Source organism: Trichosurus vulpecula, chromosome 2 (assembly GCF_011100635.1).
Source record: "Trichosurus vulpecula isolate mTriVul1 chromosome 2, mTriVul1.pri, whole genome shotgun sequence".
NCBI lineage: Eukaryota > Metazoa > Chordata > Mammalia > Diprotodontia > Phalangeridae > Trichosurus > Trichosurus vulpecula.
The window spans coordinates 245,096,406-245,122,228 of NC_050574.1; the positions used below are offsets into that span (position 1 = coordinate 245,096,406).

The 25,823-nt window shown below is 34.2% G+C and overlaps 1 protein-coding gene across 1 annotated transcript in view; it reads left to right on the forward strand.

Annotated features, from left to right (window-relative positions):
* Positions 1–25,823, forward strand: part of ITGAV (integrin subunit alpha V) — a 113,582-nt gene that overhangs the window by 62,008 nt on the left and 25,751 nt on the right. Inside the window, exons 6-15 of the mRNA XM_036743427.1 lie at positions 3,183–3,228; positions 7,576–7,701; positions 11,294–11,338; positions 12,940–12,983; positions 13,071–13,127; positions 16,012–16,064; positions 16,504–16,706; positions 21,049–21,240; positions 23,241–23,286; positions 24,144–24,251. Coding sequence (XP_036599322.1) covers positions 3,183–3,228; positions 7,576–7,701; positions 11,294–11,338; positions 12,940–12,983; positions 13,071–13,127; positions 16,012–16,064; positions 16,504–16,706; positions 21,049–21,240; positions 23,241–23,286; positions 24,144–24,251 — 920 coding nt within the window. The remainder of the gene's footprint in view (positions 1–3,182; positions 3,229–7,575; positions 7,702–11,293; positions 11,339–12,939; positions 12,984–13,070; positions 13,128–16,011; positions 16,065–16,503; positions 16,707–21,048; positions 21,241–23,240; positions 23,287–24,143; positions 24,252–25,823) is intronic.

Consider the following 25,823-nt stretch of genomic DNA (forward strand, 5'->3'; position numbering starts at 1 on the left):
ACATGTCAGGCTCAACATATCTAAAACATAATTTTGCCTGTTACACACAGACTTTCTCTTTTTAAAATTTACTTATTTCTCTTAAGGAACTACCATTCTTTCAATGTCCCATGTTCATAAACCTCAGAATTATCCCTAAGTCCTTCCTTCTGCCTTATATATCCAACAACTTGCCAAACTGTCATATATGCCCATATATGTTCACCTTATTTACCCAATTCTTTCCTGTGGCTTCAAGAAGCTGTAGTGTGTACAGCAGCCACACCCTGGTAAGCTGTCTCAGCAGTCAGGCTAAACCAGGTTGAGGGTAACCAACAGGCCTCATACCTGTTGGTGAGATAGAGGAATGTCTACCCCAAGCCTGTGAAGACTTTTCCTGGCAGAATGGGAGGATGTGAACAGTTTGTTTCAAAGGCCATAGAGGTGGCTGAAGCAGGCACTGTGGAATGCTTAGAGCTTGGTCATATGTCAAAGACATCAAGGTCATCCACTGCACCCCAGGCCATCACCAGTTGTACTGACTTGCCACTCTAATTCTATGACTCCAGGAGAGAAGAGAGAGTGAGGCTGACTTTGTGCAACTCTGTCTCACTTAAATCCAGTTCATGGGCAAATCAAGATATCACCTGTAATGTCATTGGTTCTCTTCAAAAATGAAGAACAAACAACAACATCTCTTGAATTAGACTCCTTATCTCTTCTCACACTACCACTGCATTGGTTCTAGTCTTTATCATTTCTAACTTGGCCTACTGCAGTGACATCCTGATTAGTCTCCCTGCCTCAAGTCTGCTATTCTGTTTACTCTCTAGACTTAGCTGCCAAAGGGATTTTAAGTGTACTCTTGATTATGTCCTCCAGTTTCTCCCTAAACTTTAGTGTTTTCTTATTGTCTATACACTTAAATACATTCACCTTTGCATGCTTATCATGCCCTCTGAAACTTAACCCTAACCTATTTTTCCAGTCTCCTTATGTGCCCTATACAATTTAGCCAAAATGACCTCTGTTTCTTTACACATGGCACTCCTTTCTCACTCCACTGCATAGAATCCTCTTTCTTCAAGACACATTGCAAGTACCTCCTTCAACACTAGAGGTTTCCAATTTGAGACATCCATTCCCACTGGGCATATGAGAAACTTGTCAAGCGGTACAGGGAATATATGATGACCATATTATCTTACTGAAATAATTATTTTATTTTGTGCATATGCATGGCTTATTATAATTTATTTCCTTTCAAATTGAATGGGGGGGTGGTGTAGAAAAGTTTCTTGAAAGCCAATCAGTACAAGGAACAAAAAATGATGGGAACTTTTCTACCTATTCAACATGATGCCCAATTACCCAACTGCTTAGTGCCCTCTCTTGATAACTTTTTTTGTATTTAACTACTTCCTATTTACTTTGTAGATACATGCACATATCTTTCTCTCAATGCAATGTAAGTTCCTTGAGAGCAAGGATATTCATTTTTTTGACTTTACTAGAACAGTGCCTGGCATAAAGTAGGCACTTAAATGCTTATTGATTTCATCTAGTTGTTAAATTTTTTTTCATTTTTTTTCATTTGTCAAGTGTGTTATAGTGGGGATTTCTTTACTGTTAGACTGGATGGCCACTGAGTTCTTTTCAGTTTTCAAAAACTGTGATTGGGTTTTTTTGTTAGTTTTTTTTTTGATTCAGTTCGAGCTAAGTTGAAATCTTGTCTCTGATATACGTACTGGCTGTATCATTTAATTTTGCTGTCTGAGGCAATTTTCTAAGATTGTAAATTACAAAATAATTGCTGATTTACATTGGTAAAGAGAGTTTCTCACCAGGACATCTCTATAAAACCAGACAAAAAAACAAGCAAAGAAGAAACTTTTCTTAATTTTTAAAATTTATATATTGTCTCTTCTCTCTATCAGATTTTCAAGTGTTTTTTTAAAATAAATTTCAGTGCAGTAATTCATTCTGTGACAGGAACATATTGATTAAAAACAGGACGAGCAAGATATGACTTTTTTGTAGATTGTGAGAAAAGAGGGGCTGTGATAAGCCAAACAAATGAAAAACACTGACACTCCCCCAAACCTACCCCTTACCCACACCCAGCATGATCATTTTTTAAAAAAAATGTAATAAAGTATGAACATCTTGTTCTTATCCTTTTACTTGCATTTCATTTAGGAAGGGCAATGTTTATACTGTTTGCCTAAGTTAGTTAAATAATCCATTCCCTATTCACTTGATATACCAATGCGATATTCATGATTCAAACCTAAAGGTGTCCATGCAAAATGAATACTTTTACATTAGTAAAATAATTAAATTTAAGAAATGACATCATTTTCCTTTATGTTTATAGTACAACAACTAGAAATATTCTTATTCCATAACACAGTGACTCTGATGCTCAATTTATTAAAGTAGTTCTAAAGTCAAATATCACAAATCTTAAATTGGAGACCATTTTGCTAATATTGCCAGTGTCATCTGATCATACTGCTTTAACAGTGGTGATCTATTGGAAGCAGAGGCACTTGGACTTTGGGGGTGGATTTGTCCCCAACAAGGTATTAAGATTTCCTTGGATAATCGTAGGCTGAAACAGTAAATACTTTGTGTCTAACACACTCAATTAATTTTCTGCAATTAGTAATGGACACAGAGTAGGACTAGGCAAGTTAGCAATAGATTATCTACAGTAAGCTCTGAAAAATTTGCCCTTTGGCTTCTGCTCTAATTCCATCTGCTGGTTGCCATAGGTACCAAAAAGAGTTTCTCTCCAGTGGAGCATGAAGTTTCTTTGGTAGTCATCAGGATGGGCAATTTGCATATGTAGTCACAAAGTTTGAGAATAGTAGAAAATAGTATATAATAGTAGAAAATCCCCATGTTAGATTAACAGATACAGTCAGGGTAACAGGATCCACATTTATATTGACATACATACTGACATCCTATCCTTGATGTAGTGGAAAAAGTAATAGGCAGATAACGTTGGATTAAGAGAATATATTTTTTACTTTCTTTTTATTTTTAAAAATATTTTTTCCTAAAGATGATAGTTACCCAACCTGAGAGTAGAATGGATTTTAGTTTTAAAGTTACTTTACCCAATATTTATTAATTATTTTAATTTAAAACATATCTCTTTAAAAGAATATTTTTTCTGCATCATTTTTCCTCAGGCAGACAGAGTACTTCTGGGAGGTCCTGGCAGCTTTTATTGGCAAGGTAGGTTAATCAAATTATTCAATGCCTGATAATGACTTTTGCTAGCTTATTTTGTTTCAAAAATATGAGTTTCCAAATTAACTTTGAGAAGAATTGAGAAATATTGTTTTTGTGACTCAACACCGTTCCTTTACCAATTTTTGAGAGATGGGAAAGGGGATGCATGTAATTTGATAGAGTTTATCTGTGTTATTTGTATAGCTGCTACATGTGTTTTAACTAAGTGAATAAATATAATACTGCTATAGGGTTGCTCAAAAATTAAAATTTAGCTTCTTAAAAGACACTTGAGCTAAATGGCTTCCATTTTTTGGTGAAGTATAATATGTTGCTATATGCTTAAATGCATATTTAATTTGTGATTTTTGATTATTGGGTTTAAAATATTTTAAGTAAAGTAATAGCTCTTTTAAATGAAAAATTTATTTACTAATCACCAAAATCAGTTGTGATGTTCACTGGGGAAGACAAAACATACACGAGAAGTATCTGCTTTCTTGAACTACCCTGGATGGTCTCTTAAAAGTAATATTGATATATTTTATTTTGATATCACCTTTATATATGAATATTACTCTCCTCCTCTTCCCCTACCCAGTAAGCAAGAATTGGAAGAAAAAAGTGTGTGTGGGGGTAGTTCAACAAAATTAAACAACATATCAACTGAGTCTGGCAGTATGTACAATGTTCTACATCCATAGTCCACCCACCTTTTTGAAAAGCCTCTTCTTTCTGGCCAAGCTAGGTCACTTTAATTACACAGTGTTCAGTTTCCTTTTCCGTTTCAGTTGTTCTTTTCATTTACATTATGTTGCAGTCATTGTTTTCCTGGTACTGCTTATTTTACTTTGTATCAGTTCACGTGATTCTTCCCAGGCCTTTTTGGAATTCTTTCTATACATTGTGGGGTTTTTTTGTTTGTTTTTTACAGAGCTGCCCTATTTCTTTATATTAATTACCACAATCTTTTTAGCCATTCCTTAATCAAATGAGTTTGTGTGATTTCTTTTTAAAAATACCATTTAAACAATCCATAACTTTTACCATTGGCTGTGAAACAAAATGGAAATAGAATCCACATAAATGAATGATTAAAAAAATAAAATGAATAGGTAACTTATTTTCCAACTTCATTCTCCATGTAATTTTTTAATATTTAACTTTTTTTTTGCCTGTTTTGTCTTCTGCACATAAAAACTAGGATTCTGTGTGATTCATGGGGACATTAATATCCTAGTTTTGTCAGTATTTGGTAGAGTCAGAAACTGTCATCACAGAAAATTATCCAGATTCTGGATTTTGGTTATACTAAGATGAGTCATTTTTTTTTAAGTTATCAGTGGCTTTCTCTGCATGAGACTTTGGGAAAGAGTGAGTTATAGAGATAAATTATACACTAGACAAAGAGCAAACATTTCTTTTAAAGAAACTAGGAGTTGTTGGCAGTATTCTGGTTTTATATAATTCTTAGTGCCTTCATGTGGCTATAAAACATTAGATCCTTTTTCTTTACATAGCTTGCATTTATTAAGAAAGTCATAGCTTGCAGTTGTTGAGAAAGTTTTAGATTAGACTACTTAAGTTAAACAGAGATGACCTTTAGGTAAGAGGCATGTATTGTTAGACTGTAGATGTAAGAAATTTAACCTCAAGTTATCTGGAACAGATTCTCAGATCATTACCCTTGAGGTATTCTTGTTTGTGGTGCAATTTAACCAAGGGTATGCAGGTAAGTGTTTACCAACAAGCTCTCCAGAAAATGCAAGGCAGGCTTTTAAATTTAATCTCCATTATTAGTGTTTTCTCCATTACTTTCTTAAGTCTAGACAATCAACAAAACAGCAAATCAAGCCCTGATTTGAAGCATTCATTCACTTCAGGGGTATAAATTTTCACACCGAAAGTTTTAGAGCTGGCTTCAGTACACCCTGCTAAGCAGATCAGTAATCTGAACAATTTTTTAAGATAAAGAATTTATTAGAAAGGAATATACATACATGCATATGCATGTGTGCATCCATCCATCCAATGCATACATACATACAGGGAGGCAGTGTTCTGTTCCCTTTTCCTTGCTTTCTTCCCTGATCACTGGAAGACCAAAGAGGTTGTTCATTCTGTATTTAAAGCCAGTGACTTTTTCAGCTGTTGAACGGAATTGAATTTTTCCATGAAAAAAGCTTTGAGATTTCCAAATAATATCTTCACATTTGCGTTAAGAAGTGAGTTGCAAGTAGAAGCCATTTGTAGTTCTTCTGGAAGGATCCCCAGACTGCAATTTTTATTTTTTAATCCCTAAATAGTACCCTGTACCACATCCCAATCCTAACCCCCTTTTACTAGCCTTAGTAGATTTGTCCTAGTGACAACTATAAGTTCAGAGTTTCTATAGATAAAGGGGAATAAAGAATAGATTAAGTGAAAAAGAGGAAAATATGGAATAAATAAGAAAAAAATGATGAGGAAGATGGATGGGGAATAAAAAGACTAAAAAAATGCAAATATGGGAATAGGAGGATGCTACTAGAGAATGTCAACTGCTCTAGTGTATTTTGATTTGAATTTTTATAAATTCTTTTTATTTCACCTGATGGGAAAATGAAACAGTTTACTGAAAAACAGAACCAAAAATCTGACAATTTTAAAAACAGAGTAAAGGAATCTGCTAAATCTTTGAGCTTTCCACATGGGATTTAAAGAAAATTTCGTTCCTTTCTCCCCTCCTTTCACACCCCCACTCATTGCCTGCCTACATGAACAGACTGGCATGCTGTGGGAGAGGAGGAAACATCACATGGGTATGTCTGCGAGCCAAAACACTGTCAGGAAGATAGATTTTGAGCTTACCCATCAGAGCTGTTTATTAACCCTTCTTTTTTTTGTGTGTGTGATGTGACTGTGGTAATATGTTTAAAAAATTGACTTAGGCGGTTTTTTCTGTTTGAATTTTTGTAAATAAAATGTGAGTATTTGAGTGATGTCAGTAGATGCATTTCTGCCCACTGTAAATCTGAACTATGCTAAGGTCGCTAAAAAGATTTCTCAACTGTTGATGTAATGTTTAATGAAGTTTTTATTGTTAGCAACAGCAGTGTGAATAACATGGAGGCTAGGATTTAATAATAATTGCAATGACTCACTCTGTGAATGAGAGAATACTAAAATGGAAGTCACTGGTGCTTCAGAAAAATAAACAAAATTCTAGACATGGTAGTAAAATATACAAGACTGTTAAGATTTGGGTTCTGCTATGAAAATCAGTCAGCAAATATTTATTATGTGCCCTACCTTGTTCTAGACACTCTGCTAAATGCTGTAGATTAAAAAAAAATAACAACAGCAAAAGACAGTCCCTGCCTTCAAGGAGCTCACATTCTAATGGAGGAGACAACAAGCAAACAAATAATATATACTGGATAAAAAGGAAATCGTTAAAAGATGGACCTAGTCACTAGAATTAAGAGAGTTTGGGAAAGTCTTCCTATAGAAGAAAGAAGGATAAAATAGTGATAAAGATAATGTTTACTGTCTTTAACCTCATTGTTTTGTGTGAGCTGTATGTTATAGTTACCTGACTTCAGCAAATCAGACAAAAACAAAAAAATTAATCTTCCCGAATTGTAAAACACTTCCTTTAACATTGGACAAATGGAGAAACTACTGGTGTTTCTAGGTTCTGACTCTATGGTGAATCAAGTGCTTGTATTTTTTGGTCTGGTCTCATTTGTCTGTAGTCATATGGACTTGACTTGGGTATCCCGTGGATTGATGTAGAGCCAGAGCTGTACGGACAAGAAAATTAATGTTTTCCACTGCATTTTGAGATTACGTTTGTAAGTGCACTACCTAAAATAAAATCAGGAGTGTAAAGAACTTAATTGAATTGGTTGGCATTATGGAAACTTCCCTCTCACACAACAACAACAACAACAAGAGAAAAACATCCTAGGGTTTTATTTTTGTTTTTTTAAGATCTTGATTGAAGTGATAGAGGAATAGCCTGAAGAATTCCAGGTCCAGCCAGTGTCATTCTGAAGCTGAACAAGTCCGTGTACTTCCTTAAATGCCTAATTTATCTTCATGGAACTGCTTAGGATTTGGTAGGTAGAATATGAAATAATTTTGGAGTGAAGAGATCTCATTAAACCTGTCTTCAGACTTTTTCTAGCTTTTCACATGTGTAATCGAATAGTTGGATTCTTGCTTAGGCATTCCAAGTAATATTACAAACTAACATCCAATGATTACATTAGGGAAAAAAACAAACAGGTAACCTTCCTACCTCCTTTTATGTTCATAAGTGAAACTCTTTATAGGAAAGTCACAGTATTCTTTTTTTTTCCCCAGGTCAGCTCATTTCTGATCAAGTGGCAGAAATTGTGTCTAAATATGACCCCCGTGTATACAGCATCAAATATAATAACCAGTTAGCAACTCGGACAGCTCAGGCTGTTTTTGATGACAGCTACCTAGGTAAATATTCTAAATATATAATCCTATTTTAGAAATTTATTTTTAATTTGTGGAATAAAACAAGCATTTCGATAACATAGTATAATAAAAAAGATGCACATGAAACTGCAAATCTGCTATGTACAACTTGCTGTTCCTTTTAAATATACAACAAAGCTATCATGTAAATTTCTTTTTTTTCCTCTTTTTTCCCTTTTTTCTTCCCTCCCCCTCCCAGCCTAGAGATACCTACCATTAGATAAAAACAGGTGTGTGTATATGTGTATGTACATATATATAGATATAAAATTATTCTATACATACTTTTATTCATTAGTTCTTTCTCTGCATGCAGATAGCATCTTTCTTCTTACATCCTTTATAGTCCATTTGAGTATTTATAATAGAATAACTTATTTGCTCAAAGTTGTTCCTAAATAATATTGCTGTTACTGTATACAGTATTCTCTTGGTTCTGCTCATTTCACTCTTAATTTCTTTGTGCAAGGCTTTCCATGTTTTTATAAGATTGTTGAGCTCATCATTTCTTATAGTACAGTTGTATTCCATCGCAATTATATGTCAGAACTTGTTCAGCTATTCCCCAATTGATGGGCATCCCCTCAATTTCCAAATCTTTACTTCCAGAAAAAGAGCTTCTATAGACATTTTGGAACATGTAGGTTCTTTTTCTTTTTCCCTAATTATCTTTGAAAAAAGACCTAGTAGTAGTATTGCTGGGTCAAAGGGTATAGGTAATTTAATAACTCTTTGGGCATAATTACATATTGCTCTCCAAATATGGTTGGATCAGTTCACAATTCCACCAACAATGAATTAGTGTTCCAATTTTTCCACATCCCCTTCAAAATTATCTCTTCCCCCTTCAATCGTCTTAGCCAACCAATCTGGCAGGTGTAAAATGATATCTCCAGGTTGTTATAATTTGCATTTCTCTAATTAATAATGATTTGGAGCATGTTTTTATGTGAATATAAATTGTTTTGATTTCTTCATTGGAAATTGCCTGTTCATGTCCTTTGACCATTTATCAATTGGGGAATGACTCACATTGCTATAGATTTGAAGTTCTTTATATATTTTAGATAAGAGACCTTTATCTGAGAAACTATAAAGTTTTTTTCTCTGTTTTCTGCTTTCCTTCTGATCTTGGCTACATTTGTTTTATTTGTACAAACCCTTTTTAATTTAATGTGATCAAATGACCCATTTTACACCTAACTTTGCTCTCTGTCTTGTCTAGTCATAAATTGTTCACCTACCAAATAAAATCCTACCAAAAAAAATACCTCACTCTTTTCTGGGTAGTTTATTAATGCTGTATAAAATCTTCAATGTTTTTTGCTATTGAACTGAGAGACAGCATGGCAAAATGTAAAGAGCCTTGGACTTGGAGTAAGGAGATAACAGTTTAAATTCTAACAGTGACGCTGGCTGTTTGACCATGGGCAAGTCATAAGATTGTAGATTTAGACTTACAAGGGACTTTATATGCCATCAAGTCCAGCTTCTACTACTTTACAGATGAGGAAACTGAAGCACATAAAGATTCAGTTACTTAACCAGGGCCAAATAGCTAGTGTCTGAGGTGGGATTTTAACTGGCATCTTAACTGGCTTCAAGTCCAGTGTCCTCAGTACAGTAAGATGCCGCCCTCTCCTTTATGCCACTTAAGTTATCTGAATTCCATTTTTCTCATTTTATAAAATGGAAATCATAGGATCTAGATCTGGAACAAACCTTAGTGATCATCTAATTAACCCTCATTTATGGTTAAGGAAACTGAGGCTCACGAAGGTTCAAGTGATTTAAATAAGATAATGTACAGTGGGTGGTAGGTAGCAGAGCCAGGGTGATGGCATTACTTGTTCTAATTACTTTATGACTTCAGGGTACAAAATAAATATGACTTATTGTTACCATGAACATATTTGTAAATGTTGTTTTGTGAGCACTGAAGAACATCATGTGCTGCAAAGAACATTTGGTGCAGAGTTGGATGTCCTGGGTTTGAATCTGAGCTGTGTGACCTTGGACAAGTCATTTAATGGCTCTGAGACTCAGCTTCTCCATCTGTATAAAAAGAATCAATAATATTTTCAATGTCCACCTCACAGAATTATTAGAAAATATTCTGAAAAGCACAACATAAATATTAGCTGCTACTTTTCCATCAAAATTTCTTTTAATAAATGTATTGATATTGTAAAGATTATCTTCATCTTAAGTTTTCAGATTATATTGGCTTAAAAATTTTTTTTATTCCATTCACTATTAATTTTGGTGTAATAATAGTGCAGAAACTATATCACAAAAATGTGAAATATAAATGATATTTATGAAATAAGTAATATAAGTAATAGTAATAATCATGAAATAAATACTCATAATACTTATGAAATGAAATTAAAATGATACTTAATTTGTCACTGGCTTAAAGAGGCCTGTATTTTTTCGTGTGTGTGTGCGTGTGTGTGTGTGTGTGTGTGTATATTTGTTAGAGTCCTGATGAGCCTGGAGGAGATTTATTCTTTTTAAGTAGCTGATGCCCTTTCGTAGAGACAAACTCTGTAGCAGAGGGCTCTAAGGGGCACAGTGTATGGAGCATTGGACCAGGAGTCAGGAAAACCTGAGTTCAAATTTAGCTTCAGACACTTAGAGGCCATGTGACCTTTAGTTACGGCATTTAACCTTTATCTGCCTTCATTTCTTCTGTGAAGTAGGAGAATAATAGCACCTACTTTCCAGGGTTGTTATGAGGATTAAATGAGATAATATTTGTAAAGTACTTTGCAAATCTTATAGCACTTTGCAATTGCTAGCTATTATTATTTAAAATATTACCCAGTCAATCAATAATAATATCAAACATTTATTAGGTGCCTACTATGTGCCAGGCACTATGCAATAAGAAGAGGATTGAATTTTGCCTTGTTTTTCTGTATGAAATCTTGCATTGTTTAGAAATGATATTGAGTATGAGTTTTGAAAACACCATATGGGATAAATTAAACATCATGGCCTTTATGATTTTTGATCCATTTCAGCAAATTGAATTTTCATACCAATAATTAAATAGTGTCTTCATGCCATGCACAGTTATTCTTTGCCTATTCTTTCCTTTGATTAAAATACTTCCCCATTTAAAAATTGGAGAATTTTTATTTTAAGGTGGAGCATGGAGCATACACATAGAAACAGATTATCTCTCATAACTTACATTCCTTAAAAATCTATATGTGAACATGAAAAGATAAAATCAATAATTTACTGGGCAGGGAAAATCTGGCTTATTAGCTCAGTGATTCCCTTTCCTCTGTCAGGATCAGTAACTACAAATTTGGTCTTGCTTACAGCTTCAGCTATATAAATAAAGTTAAGGTAGCCCATCAATATCCTATTGAAGTATTTGTTACAGTTGCTCTTATTCAAAATCATGTTTCTCATACATATATATATATCTCAAATATGTATATTTTGCTATTCTGATCATAATAGTAATTTAAATTATTAGTGGAATTACAGAGTTTTTAAAAGTTGTATCAAAGTCCCAGAAAATCTTATAGTTTGTTACTTTTCGTTTTCTGTTTAGGCTACTCTGTGGCTGTTGGGGACTTCAATGATGATGGCATAGAAGGTATGATGTTTTATATTAAAAAAATAAACATGGTTAAAGTCTTTTTCAGAGCACATGATGGCCAAAGATTGCAGTGGTGAAAATAGGTTTGGAGACATCATGATTAGGGAACAAGACAATGCAAGAATGTATATTTTAATATATTAAGGATAATTCTAGACCAGGCCTGCACAACCTGCAGCCCAAGGGCTGCTTACAGCCCATGCCAAAGGATTTTGGGAAGCCCACAAAAAATGTAGAGGAAAATATCTGTATGTAGAGCAAATCCTTTGGTGGGCCGTGGGTTGTACAGGCATGTTCTAGACTTGTAAAAATGTAGTCTAGGTTTATTTTTCTCTAGGGCTTCCTCAGAACTATAATTCTTATCTCTTGATAGGCCCAAGTAATATAGGATTAATGCCATCACTTATTTTGTTATTCTTCTCAGGAATTTACAGTGGCACCCATTGTCCAGCACCTTAAATATAAAGTACTTTGCTTAACATTTCAAATCCTATTAATAATCTTATATCCTCAACAGATAGAAACACACACACACACCTAAAACTTACTGTTATGTTTAGACTCTCAAAACATGCTCTTTGAGTGGTGGATACCATTTGTAAACAACTACTGTGTCAGAAATACACCAAAACTGAATCTGAAAGGTCTCCTTATTGTTGACTAAGACCTTACTAGGACAGATATCCTTTGCCAAGTAGTAATAGCTCTATTCCAGGCTACATGATATCCAACACTTGGGGAAGGCATAGATAGACATGTTCTCCCTTGACTGTTTTCTTTCAGGTTATAGAATTTTCTAGTTCGGAGAGATTTATTCTCTTAGAAAAACCCAGACAATGATCTCCTGCAATTTAAATGGGTCATACTTATATTCTAAAACTATACAAAATGCCTAAAATATGAAAGGTTTGACTACCTAATGAAAGTTTCTAGCTTCCTCCTTCTTAAATACAAGTAGTAACTTTTTCCTGCATGATAGCTACTGCTCTAATCTACCAAGGCTTCACTGCTAGGTTGGGCCTTTCCATAATGTTAGCCACTGTACTGACCTTCCATATACATTTCTGTCTTGTTGGCTAACTTTCTTAACATCAATTAATTAATTAATTAATTAATTAATTAAGACCACCACCACCCCCCGCCCCGACACACACCTTTACATATATCACTTCCTTCATTTATAATACCCTTTTCTTTCTCCTAAACTTTTCCTCCTAATCCCCATCAGTCTTCCTTCACCCTTATTCTGCAATGCCTTGATTTACCAACTTCACCTAATTTGGAGTACTGTCTACTCTGCATTTCTCTACTCAGTTTTTTCTTTATTATTTTATATCCAAGTACATATTCTTTGTGTTATTCTTACTTGTTTTGTTTTCTATTTTATTTTCAAGAGTTTTAGAAAGATGTGGTGTTACTAATAATTGGTATTACTTTGAACATGAATCCTTAACCATAGCAAGAAATCAGCATATCATATTTTTGTGTGTTATTAAAAAATAACGAACAAAATGAAATATTTCCCAGTATTTAGATTCCTGCTAACCATATACTTAGTTTGCTTATTTCAGTAATTGAAGTCATTTTGTTTTCTTCAGACTTTGTCTCTGGAGTCCCAAGAGCTGCAAGGACATTGGGAATGGTAGGAAAATTAAACTCTGTTCTTTATAGAAGTTAGTTAATCTCATGTTTTACCATATTTTCACAAAATTTCATTTATCCTAAACAGGTTTATATTTATGACGGGAAAAATATGTCTTCTTTGTATAATTTTACTGGAGAACAGGTAAGCCTCTTAAAATTGCTTTATATTTAATGTGTATTAATTTAATAAATAGCAAATATATGTACATATATATGTAATACATATATTATAGTCAGACATACATATAAAATGCGGTGTACGTTCTTAAAAATGTGTGTTTCCAGTCTTTATAATGAGTGTATTATATTATGAATCGTCAGTTAAGGTGTTCTTTTATTTTTAATATCAGAATAATTAGTTTAAAAAGATCCTTTTGTAACTGGTAAGAAAATATTCTTTTCTTGATTTGTTATGTAGCAGTTTTTGACAGTTTTTGATAGATGTCTTTTAGTATAGTTTGATATAGTATCTAGAATGGCATGGTATGTCCATATTTGCATATTGGGTAATACATATAAACTTTGTTTTGTCTGTTGTTTAAAACAAAACTTTTTGCTTCAATCAAAAGAAAATTTAAAGTTTCAAATTTCCCCTTCCCATATAAGACATTTTGAAACAGTCTGTAATATATACATTACAGAATTAGCAAATTGAATAATTTTTAAAGAAAAGAATAGCAAAATAATAAAACAGAAACAGTTTAATCAGTACCTATTCAAATAATTTAAAAATAAATCCTTTAACATTTATCAGAGAATCAGTCATCAAGCATTAAGTACTTACTATGTGTCTAACACTGTTTAAACATTGAGAAGATAAAGAAAAGCAAAAATATTCTGTGATCTCAAGGAACTTAAATTCTAGTGAGGGAGAAAACATGTAAGTTATTAGGTAAATAAAAGATACATACACAGTAGATAAAGGGAACCTTAGATAGGACCTCCTGCAGAAGGTAGGTGTATGAGCTGAATTTTGAAGGAAGCCATGGATTCTAAGAGATAGAGGTGAGGAGGCAGAGAATTTCATCACTAGGGGATATCTGGTACAGACTTAGGAGATTGGAGATGAAAAATCAAGTATTGTATGCAGAGAACAGCCATTGGGTCGGTATGGGCAGTGAGAATAAAGTGTAAGAACACTGGAAAGGTAGGAAGGCACTAAGATGTAAAGAGCTTAAAATATACACGATGGATTTTGTATTTGATCTTGGAATAAGTAAGGAACCACTGGAGTTTATTGAGTAGGGTAGGAAGATGTAAGCTTTAGGAAAATCATTTGTGGCTTATTTGAGGATAGATTGACATGAAAGGAGAGTTTAGTCAGGGAGACAAATTAAAAGGTCTTTGTAGTATTCTAGGTGAGAGGTGATAAAGGTGTGAGCTAGAGAGGTGGCTATGTGAATAGAGAAAAGGGGATATGCATATGTGATATTGTGAAGGCAGAAATTGCAAAATTCGGCAATGGTTTAGATATGTTGGGCATATGAGAATGAGTCATCAAGGATGACACTGAGGTTTGTGACTCTGGGTGACTGGTAGGATGGTGGTGCTCTTGATAGTAACAGGGAAATTCGGGAGAAGGATAGTTATGTTTTGGACATGTTGAATTTGAGATGCCTATGGAATACCCAGCCAGAAATGTCCAATATGTAGGCAGTTAGGTGGCACAGTGGATAAGGTGCTGGACCTGGAATGAGGAAGTCTTGAATTAAAATCTGACCTCAGACCCTGTATACCCTTGGTCAAGTCACTTAATCTTAATTTGCCTCAGTTTCCTCATCTGTAAACTAAGGGTAATACTAGCACCTACCTCCCAAGGTTGTTGTGAGAATCAAATGCGATGATATTTGTAAAGTGCTTAGCACAGTGCCTTATAGAAGCACTATATAAATGTAAGCTATCATCATGATCAATAATAATAATAATAATTACTTATTTGTGCCCCTCCACCGATTAGAACCAGAATTTAGGAGGGAAACTAATGCTGTAGATAGATATAAGAACCATTTGTATAGAGATGATAATTGAATTCATATAAGCTGATGAACTCACCAAAAGAGGTAACACATGGATAAAAGAAGAGAGGGCACAGGACAGTCTTGAGTAATACCTACAGTTAGTAGGCATGACACTGATAAAGATCCAGCACAGGAGACTGTGAAGGAGAGGTGTGACATGTAGGAGAAGGAGAACTAAAACAGAGCAGTATCACAAAATCCTGAAGAGAATATATAGGAAAAAGTCATCAGTTATCATTAAATTATTAATTATCATTAAAACAATAATACTTTTTAGATTAGATAAATACATTCTTGGCCACTGAGAATGCCATTGTACTAAATATTGTTGACATTAGCTTTATAACAATCTAAATGGGATTTGGAATTATAGTCCCCTTCTGTGTATTTGGGAGAGAATGTCACTGGATAAAAGATTGAATCTAGTAGAATATAACCATAAAATAAACTAGCAAAGTGATTGATAAGGAGGAACAAAATTTCCACATCTCTTCAAAAGACAATTTATTTAAAATAGCAATTAAAAAACCCCTTTTTATTCACTTTAAAATTTTTCAATAAGTGGCAATTGCCACTTTTTAATATGAGTGTATTTCCTATATGAGAAATATCAGCTTCCAGAATTTGGCTAAAAAAGAAGTGTATGTGAGTGTCTGAGTAATGGGAAAGAATGCAAGACAGGAAGGAAATCCACCATAGACGTAGTTAAATGACAGTTCTTGATAAAACCTTGTGACAAATGGCAGAACCTGAGAGTCATTTGAATGAAGTTTAGTTATGATTCTCATGTTCTTACTATCACACACTTTAGGAAAGCAAATAAGTACCTTATTACCAAATTGTTGGTCCTTTTTAAAGGATGATAATAGTAGAGGGGGAACATAAGTATTTTGAAGATTTGAAGACATGTGAAAATATTTTTTTTCTGTTTGAAAAATAAAAGACAAAATGGCATCTATAAACCAGTTAGATGGAATTTTAACATATCATTTTCATCTTTTTATCCAGATGGCTGCATATTTTGGATTTTCTGTAGCTGCCACTGACATTAATGGGGATAAGTAAGTTTTTCTTTAAAAAAAAATGTTTCCCTAAACAGTTTCTTTCATTGTTTATGAACAGCTTTACTAAGCCTAAATAAACTGGTTTAGAGTGATTTTTTTTTACCCTCTTCTGTTTCTGTATACACTTTTCTCTCATGCAGTTCTGTAAAACACACTTCATCTTAAAAATGTTTAACATGGTCACATAATTTGTAATCCTAATTGGAGACAGATCTTTTGCTTTTTGTTAATCTTTCTAGTATCAAGGAATGAACTCATTTTATAAATAGTTTGCAGATGCTACACAAACTTGAAGGCAAACATGAAGCTGAAATGATCACCCTAGAGATCACTTAATGTGTCTACATAGTTGTGGGAGATGCAAAAAGAAGAGAGAAGTTAGTGAGTAGAAAATTTGTTATTGCCTATATGCATGTTGAAAGACTATTCTTTACAGTTATGCAGATGTGTTTATTGGAGCTCCCCTCTTCATGGATCGTGGGTCTGATGGCAAACTTCAGGAAGTGGGTCAGGTCTCCATATGCCTGCAGCAAGCTTCAGGAGGTTTTCAGATCATCAAGCTGAATGGCTTTGAGATCTTTGCCAGATTTGGTAGTGCTATTGCTCCTCTGGGAGATCTTGACCAGGATGGCTTCAATGGTAAGATAGCATTTCATTAACAGTTGGTTGTTGACTTGCAATGCTTTGCCACAAAGTCATAGAATCTTGTATATAATAGTTGATGACATCAGTTTTCTTTCCAAAGAAAGAGTTCAGCTTCAATGAATAATATATTATATCAGACAAAAACTCACTACTTTCTTCTTGTAAGTTATACACTTTAAAAAAAAATCAGTCTCTACTACATTGTCATTTTTCCCCCAGGAATATATTATCAGATTAATTCATTGGTAACATCATTATTGTTCCTACCTGTAGACATATACCCTATACTGTAGTTTGTGGGACTTCTCGTTGGTCTTAATGCTGCTATTATCAATGTTCTCTGTGAAAAGAATGGAATATATATTCTGCTAAGCTATAGTGCCCTCTTGTGCTAAGTTAGCAGAAAATGTAAAATTGCCTGGGCTCAGGGAATCAAATGGTCCTCTAACCTCTGCTGAAGAGCTCCGAAGATAGGAAATCTGTCACTTATTATGGGAGTCCATTCCACTTTTGGATAGCTCTAATTTTAAGCAAATGGGTGACATAATATATAGGGCACTGGATTTAGAGTAGGGAAGAAGTGAGTTCAAGTCCTGCCTTAGACAAAGTTTGTATGATCCCTAGCAAGTCGCTCAATATCTCTGCACCTCATTCTCTTCCTCTTTAAAATGAGAGAGTTGGACTGAATTATCTCTAAAGTCACTTCTAGGTCTAAATATATGATCCTATGATCATTTACCTGATGTGAAACCAAAATTTGTCTCTTTGCAACTTCCACTCATTGCTCTTGAATCTCTCCTCTGGAACAAGCAGAACAAGTTTACTCTCTTCTCCACATGACTGCCTACAAGTACTTTAAAACAGTTCACATCTCTCATAATTCTTCTCTTCAGCAAAAATATGTGGTAGAATTCTTTGATTTTCCCCATGCAGAGAATGTGTCAATAGTTGGAGGCAATTGGTGGCTCAGTGGATAGAGCACTGGGCCTGGAGTTAGGAAGGCCTGAGTTCAAATCCAGCCTCAGACATTTCCTAGCAGTGTCACCCCGATCAAGTCACTTAAGCTCTGATGGCCTGACAGAATAGATCCACTGGAGAAGAAAATGGCAAATCACTCCAGTATCTTTGCCAAGAAAACCCCAAATGGGGTCACAAAGGGTCAGACACAACTGAAATGACCAAACAACTGTAAACAGCAGCATTTTACCCTGGTTGTATTGGCATACATCCAGTGGAATGTAAGCTCCTTGAGGTAAGGAACAGTTTCATTTTGTATATCCAAGTACCTTCCATATTTCTTTATACCTAATAGGCACTTTATAAATGTTTGCTGAATTAAATTGCATCGGAAACATTAACAGCATTTTTGTCCATCTATCAAGGGTGAGACAATGTGTAAGAAACCAGTAACTTAAAAAAAAACCAACCTAACAAAACAAGGCAAAAATCCTAAATATTCTGCTTTAGAAATTATTTCAGGGATATCTATCCGTTCATAAAGGAGTAAAGGTAAAGGAGTGGAGTTTTTTCCCTTAACAGTAAGAACAGTGAAATATTTGTATATCAACCTAATGACAAATCAATCTGTCCAGTCCTCTTTAATCTACTGATGCGCAGAAAAATAAAACCCACAAACTACTGCATTTTAAAACCTGAAGAGGGCAAACTACAATCACTCCACATAGTTCAAACACTTTTGGTGAAGGAAGTGAATTTTCTTTCCCTTCCCTCCTCCACTTGTGTCACACCTTGATGGAAAGTCATTTGTTTGATATTTAATGTCTAAAACGACCCTTATAAATTAGTAACTGGGCAAAACTATTCAGGCACAAATTTTGCCCCCTAAAATATATGGTAAAAGATTTCACTACCATGAAAGTTTGGCATTTAGACTTGTAACAGAGGAGAGTGACTTTAAGGATTATATTCCCCTGACACTTTTAGAGAAAATTACTCAAGCTGAATTTATTACAATATTTCTGCATTTCATTCTCTTCCTCTTTAAAATGAGAGAGTTGGACTGAATTATCTCTAAAGTCACTTCCAGGTCTAAATATATGATCCTATGATCATTCACCTAATGTGAAACCAAAATTGTCTCTTTGTAACTTTCACTCATTGCTCTTGAATCTCTCCTCTGGAACAAACAGAACAAGTTTACTCTCTTCTATGAACTGTATGTATCAAGGACAAGATACAGGTTGGTACTTGGAGACATTGGACCAATCTGCTATTGCTAAACAAGGCCTAATATGGGATTTGGATGTTATGGAAGGACACCAGAAACAAAACAGGAGTCAGTCTCCTACCTTTGTACAGAAGCATAATGTTTATATCTGAGTATATGGTGTGCGCTTGTAGTCAGAATTCCCAAGAAAGAGATAAAGGAGGTAGAAGAGGTTTTTTTTTTAATGAGTTTCTTTTGTGAGGAGAGTCTTAATAATAGCAGCAGCAGTAGCAATAGAACTCAAGATTAGAAAAAAAAAGAAAAATATGATAAATATGTATAAAATCATGATAGGATGGATATGGGCTTTTGTTTACCTAACTGCAAATGCTAGAATCTATCTAAATTTGATACCCAGTTATCTTTATCACCTTCCTGCTTGTATGACAACAATTTTAAGGGTATGGTTATTACTGAGGCTTCAAAGAGGCATTTATGGGACAAATGAGGTAAGTACTTGTTTAGAGTAATAACCAATAAACTTATCAGAAAGAAACATGAGTATATCCAGTGAAGCTTTAGATTTTATAATGAATGATAGCTCTAAAATTGGATATTGAAGGAAGATAGTTTATATGGAGCATAGTCCTAACCTTTGGAGGTTAACATTATCCAGTAGAATCATGGTCTCCCAGAACCTCCCTTAATGTCACTGTTAGAGCTAGAATACTGGAGTGATCTGGTCTGACACATTATGACATTTCTTAAATTCATAGTACAAATTGCTTCAAGTGGAATATCTTCCTAGTACCATTTATATTAAGATGGTTAGAAATCCCCTCAAAATCCAGGCAACATCTTAAGAAAATTGAAGTTCTCTTTTTTATTTGAAATCATCTGGAATGTAATCCTCCTCCTCCTTTAATCTGGTTGACTGTTCTGTGACTTCTGCAGCAATCATAGGCTTGTTTTGCTTCTTTATAACTGACAAAGTTTTAGCAATATTCTGAGGTCTTGACTGTGAACTGCTATTATAAATGTGAAAGAAGATGATATTAAATCTGATGAAATCCTAAATACATCACAGTTTTGTGGGCAAGCTTGAAAGTATGTATTTTAATTTAGTTTTTAATTACATGACTAATGTAAACAAAGCTCTGTGACCCCCTTTGACTTGGATGTTAGTGTTATTTAGACTATGCTTTATAAGGCAGATCTATCTAGGGAATGCTGTTTGTTTTAAGAAACTTAACCTCCCACATTATTTTAATGTTGATCTGGTCTGTAATGAAATTAAGAAACAGAAATACCATTAGTTACATGAATATTAGTTACATGGTCAGAGTACCCAGGAGTTTAAGTTCATTAACAGATCTATGTAGCAATACATGAGGTAAAAGACTTTCTAAGGTAAAGTAAGAAGGATAATGGTAATCCCAGGAAAACTTCAGAAGGCAGCCAATATAAATTCCTATTAATTGATTATGTACAGAAATTGAACTAGGAAAGATCAAGATAATGCACAGAACCTGTCATATTGATGACACATATCCTATATCTGCCTGGCCAATTCAGTGCAATTTAACAAGTATTTATTAAACACTTTCTATATTCAAGACATTGTGCTAGATACATGGGATATAGAAACAGTTCTTACCTTCAAAGAATTTAATATTCTATGGAGGGAAATAAATATACGATAATTTGAATAAGAGAATACACTAATATCCAGGGCAGGTTCCTGGGGGTCCCGGTCTGTGGGGTTTAGTTTTAGGTTCAGTCTTTAACTTGGAAGCATCTTGTGCCAACCTCATTTCTTGCTGCATTCCTTGCTTTCAAAGGTAAGAGTTTATGATAGCCAAAGTCAGGCATTAATTGCAAATATGATGCTTCACATTGCAAGAGCTGGAAAATACCTCTGTGCCTCAGAACTGTCTCATTTCCATAAGTACATCCTGCTGAAACATTCTAATCCTTAGTACTTAGAAATCAACAATATGCCTGAGAGATATGGTTCGTTTCATTTTGAACTGAAGCATTGCCTTTGAATACATGACACTGCACTCAGGCTTTAATATTGCATTTATTATTGGAGTGATTTATGGGAATCCATAAGTCTTTTTCCTACAGATGCTCAGACTTTCTGAAGTCTTCCCTTTTTATTCACAGACGTTGCAATTGCTGCCCCCTATGGGGGAGAAGACAAACGAGGGATTGTTTATATCTACAATGGAAGAGCCACAGGCTTAAATTCAGTGCCATCTCAAATCCTAGAAGGACAATGGGCTGCCCGGGCCATGCCACCAAGCTTTGGGTACTCATTGAAAGGAGCCACAGATATAGATCAAAATGGATACCCAGGTAAAACAGTGTACACATATATGTTAAATCATTTGTAAAAATCAGCGTTTGCTATCTTGATTTATAGTGACAATGAAATATCAAGCTCTTACATTTAACTGTTTTCCATATGATTTTTGTGAAGGGAAGTAATGAAAAGATGTGGTATGAAAAAATTCCCAGAAGTCAGGATGGCTGGGTTCAAGCCTCAGTTTGTTACTAATTGGTCAAGTGGCTTTGGGCAAATCATTTCATCTTTCTTGGCCTCAGTTTCTGTACCTGCAAAGTGAGGAGCTTGCACTAAATATGCTCCAAAAACTTTTCTAACCCTAAAAAATGTATGTTTATGAAAGCATTTCAGATTATCTTATACATATATGTGCATTTACATATAGACATATATAGATGCATATGTCTACAAAGAAATCTATATATGTATACACAAAATATGAAATTAGGAGCTATGTAGTAAAATAGAATGATGTACATGAAGTCATGCATATATAATTCTAATTAACTATACAACTTTCATTTTTTACCACCTAGGATTGAAACCGGAGAGCATGGCTTTTTTTGATGTGTATAATGGAGAACTCAATGTACTGCAATAATTTTCTGAGTTGATTACATTTATACAGTTAAAGTAGATTTAGCTTAGTAATATATGTTCCCCCTATAGCTTACACATGAAAACAGAAAAGAAAGAAAAGAATGTATTGCCATTGAAATATCTTCTTTTAAAAAGACAAAGAAAAATCTTCTGGCTAGAGAGAATCACAGACAAGTGGGACAGCTATAAAAGCTAAAGAATGAATTTATTACATGCTATTAAAAAAGCAAGCTGTACATAAAAGAAATCTGAAACTTCATGTAAAATCTTCTCTTTTTGTTCTGATTATAATATGGACATTTTGTGTCTGAACTGTGGTAGAGCCTTCTAAGTTCATATTGGTCAGGATGGCTATTAGCCAGTTAGACACACTTGTACTTTGACCCCAACATAGTGATGTCATTTTGGTCCTCTTTGAGAACGAGGGATAACAACCAACTAATATAATAATCATCATCATAGTTATTAGTCTGGCTAGTGTTTACATTTTTAAAGTTTGTGAAATGCTTTTTTTTTTTCAAATATTATCTCATTTGATTTCCATTACAACATTTGGATTTAAATGCTATTGTTATTCACATTTTATAGACGAGGAAACCAAGGTAGACAGAGGTGAAGTGACTTGCCCAGGGTCACACAGCTAATAAGTGTTTAAGACTAGTAGGTTCAAGTCTTCCAGACTCCAAATCCAGCGCTCTATCCATTGTGCCACCTAGCTGTTTTCTCATGCACTTAATTGTTTGGAAAAAAGCCATTTTCTTTGGTATTTGTTTAGTTTAATTAAAAAAAAATTTACATGTGTTGTGACATTTGAATACTAAAAACCATTATTTCAGTAAGGCAACCAGGGAACTAGAAATTAATTTTCCCTTTTAGTACATAGAGTAAGGGACACATATGGTATGACATAGCTCATGCTGAGACTCTTCCTTTAGAAGTTTTGTTCCTAGAAATAGGTTATACATGCAGGTGATTATTTTTTCCTTTGGGTCAAAGTCTTTGATGTGGTGAAAACCACAGGTTCTATATATTTTTTCCCTGTCTACCATCTTCTAATCCCTGCAGGATCTCATTAAAGTTATATGGGCATACATATGTTTTTAATCCACCTAGAATAGAGATTAGAGCTATAGTCCAGGATATAGATTAGTAGTAACTTATTTAAATCTTCTACCTTTTCCCTATTTCCCCTTTAGATATAATGTTAAGACTCATCATTGGGAAAAAAAAAACTTCTGAGAATTTTAGAGTCATTATTTTGTAAGAATATAGGAATAGGAAATGAATAAACTTGACCAGAACTAAAAATTAAAATACTCTGACAATAAATTTATCCAGGGAAAATTTATTTTTTTCTTTTTGATTAGTAAAATTATAAATTTTTAAAAACCAGGTTTTATTCTTTTTTTAGATTTAATTGTAGGTGCTTTTGGAGTGGACCGAGCTGTTTTATATAGGTGAGTAAGGCTTCTGGAACCTCTTTTAGGAAGCAGTCTAGAGTCATTTGATAATTCTGTAACTAAATACTAAATAATATATGAAATGCAGCTTAGCCCTGGAGGAGTAATTGATAATGCTTGATATCCAGTATTTCATTGCAGCTAAGTGTTAGTCATTCTGATATGTTTATAAGTAAAACTATGGTCGTTAAAAAATGTCATTCAGTTCAGACCTTCACTGTTTTATTTTCAAAATTTTTACATTTTCTTCTGTTTTTTATCTCTGTATTTGGCTGTAGCATTAAAAATATTTCCATAAAAGTCAAGGAAATAAATTTCATGTATTTCTAATATAAATAATCATAGTAGAGAAATTAAGTACTCATTCATGTTCCTATTCCATTTCTGTATGCTATGATTTTTAATGTCTCATTACTATATTTTTTCCTTTTGCAATTTAGGACATTTTTCATGCATCTGTACTTCATCAATTCCGTATGTCCTAAGATGTCATCAGAAAAGCTTTTCCATATCTATTCTGCTCCACTAACATTTTCCATTTGTATTCCTTAGTACCTACACTTCTTTTTTTGGGCTATGTTTACATATGTTTAGCAAATGAGCCTTAAGATTGTAAAATTTGGTCTCCTTGGTTTGTGATGGATGATCTTAATTTTGGGTATTATGAAAAAATTGATGTTTATAGATCCTAACTCTCTGGCTCCTATTTGGAGACGAGAGTCTCTGAGCTGAGCACGTTTAAGAAATATCATCTCCATGTATCTGTGTATCTAACCTGCTAAAATTTAAAAGTTTCTCCCAATTCATCTTATTTTCTTTTTTTTCCCCTTAAAATATAACCATTACCACCACAGAGCCAGGCCAGTTATCACTGTAAATGCAGGCCTAGAAGTTTATCCCACTATTCTAAATCAAGATAATAAGAACTGTCCACTCCCTGGCACAGATGTCAAAGTTTCATGGTAAGAATGTTTGTTTAATAAAAAGTGTTAACGTGGTAGTTAATTCAGTAGGCATGTAAGTGAGTTAAAATAGTTAATTGAAAGAACAAGGGAGGGTAAATATAAAACACTTTTTATGGATGGGTTGTATTTCAGGTCCATATTATGACTAAAGAAATAATCTCCAAAGAAAAAGTTACCAAAGCTCTTGAATTGCTAAACAACCTGATAAATAAAAGTAATGACTTTTTCCACAATTGCTCAGTTATATATGAAGGAGATGCAGTATAGTATAATTGATATTGTGCCAGGCTTGGGGTTAGAAGGACTTGGGTTCAAGTTTTACTTCTGATATATAATGGTCATGTGGGATTTTTGTTTATTTGTTTTAAAGACTTGGCCTCCCCATCCCATCCAGGCCGGTTACAGAGACTACTCAGACCTGATCCTCCTACTGATTGACATGGAAGCTTTGGCTCAATCTGTTTCCAACCTGGGCTGATTTGCATCTTCTCTGGGAACCTGGTGGCCCCTTGCTTCTGGGGGCTCACTGTACTGATGTCAAACTTAGTGTAGATAACCAATCGCTATTGCCCACCTTGGTTTAGAACTCCTGAGCTTGAGAAATCTGCTAAGCACAGCTTCCTGGCATCTGGAATTACAGGCATATGCAACCATGCTCTGCGCATGCTCGTTATCTTACCTGGGATCATTCATTTAATCTCTCAGTGTCCCAGGAAATCTCTAAGTTTCCCAGAAGTTGCTAGTTTGCAACAGTGGATGGAATTTCTATGCTTGGAGTTTCTTACACTAATGAAATAACAGGTCCAAACCAAAGAAAAAGGGGGAACAAGCAATAAAATCATAAAATTCGGTTTTTGTATAGGTCCTCTAAATGTTTAGTTCATTTGATTATCTTCCCTTTCCAACTTAACATGCTAAGTAATAATTAGATACTCTAAGTTGAAATCATCTCTTTGAAGAAGCACTTAATATGTCTTAGAAGACAAAGCTTCCCTTTTTAGCTTCTTTATACTCCTTCAAATAAATACTACCTAACATTTATATAGTGCATACTATGTTCCAGGCATTGTGCTAAGTGCTTTACAATTATTGTCTCATCTGACCCTCACAATGCTTAGATTTTCCTCAAAAGCCCATTCTTTCTTGTTTCCTTCACATATTTGGATGTTTCTGATATAAATTGGAGAGGGCCAAGGCATGAATTGAGAAATAATGAAAGGTAGATGATTTGAAATTAAAAAGAAATATTAAGAAAAAAACAACTATCACATTATACTGTATAAAAAATGTCACTGAAGAGTTCTTTGCAAATAATAATTGTTTTGGAAATAGAATCACATCATCGTCCTTGGTTTATATTATCATTTCAGAATTTCTTTATGTTCTTTTCTGGCGATCTTTAGTTGGCATTGGCTCCAAACACATTTAAGAGTCTTTGCCTTCCTCTCTACTCTCAGGAAGCTGCACAGTGTTCTTTATCAGCCTGTCAAGTAACTGATGATTATAAACATGTATTTAAGTGCTCTTGGTGATGCAACCCTTTGTTAAACTGAAACAGTCATTTTGTAA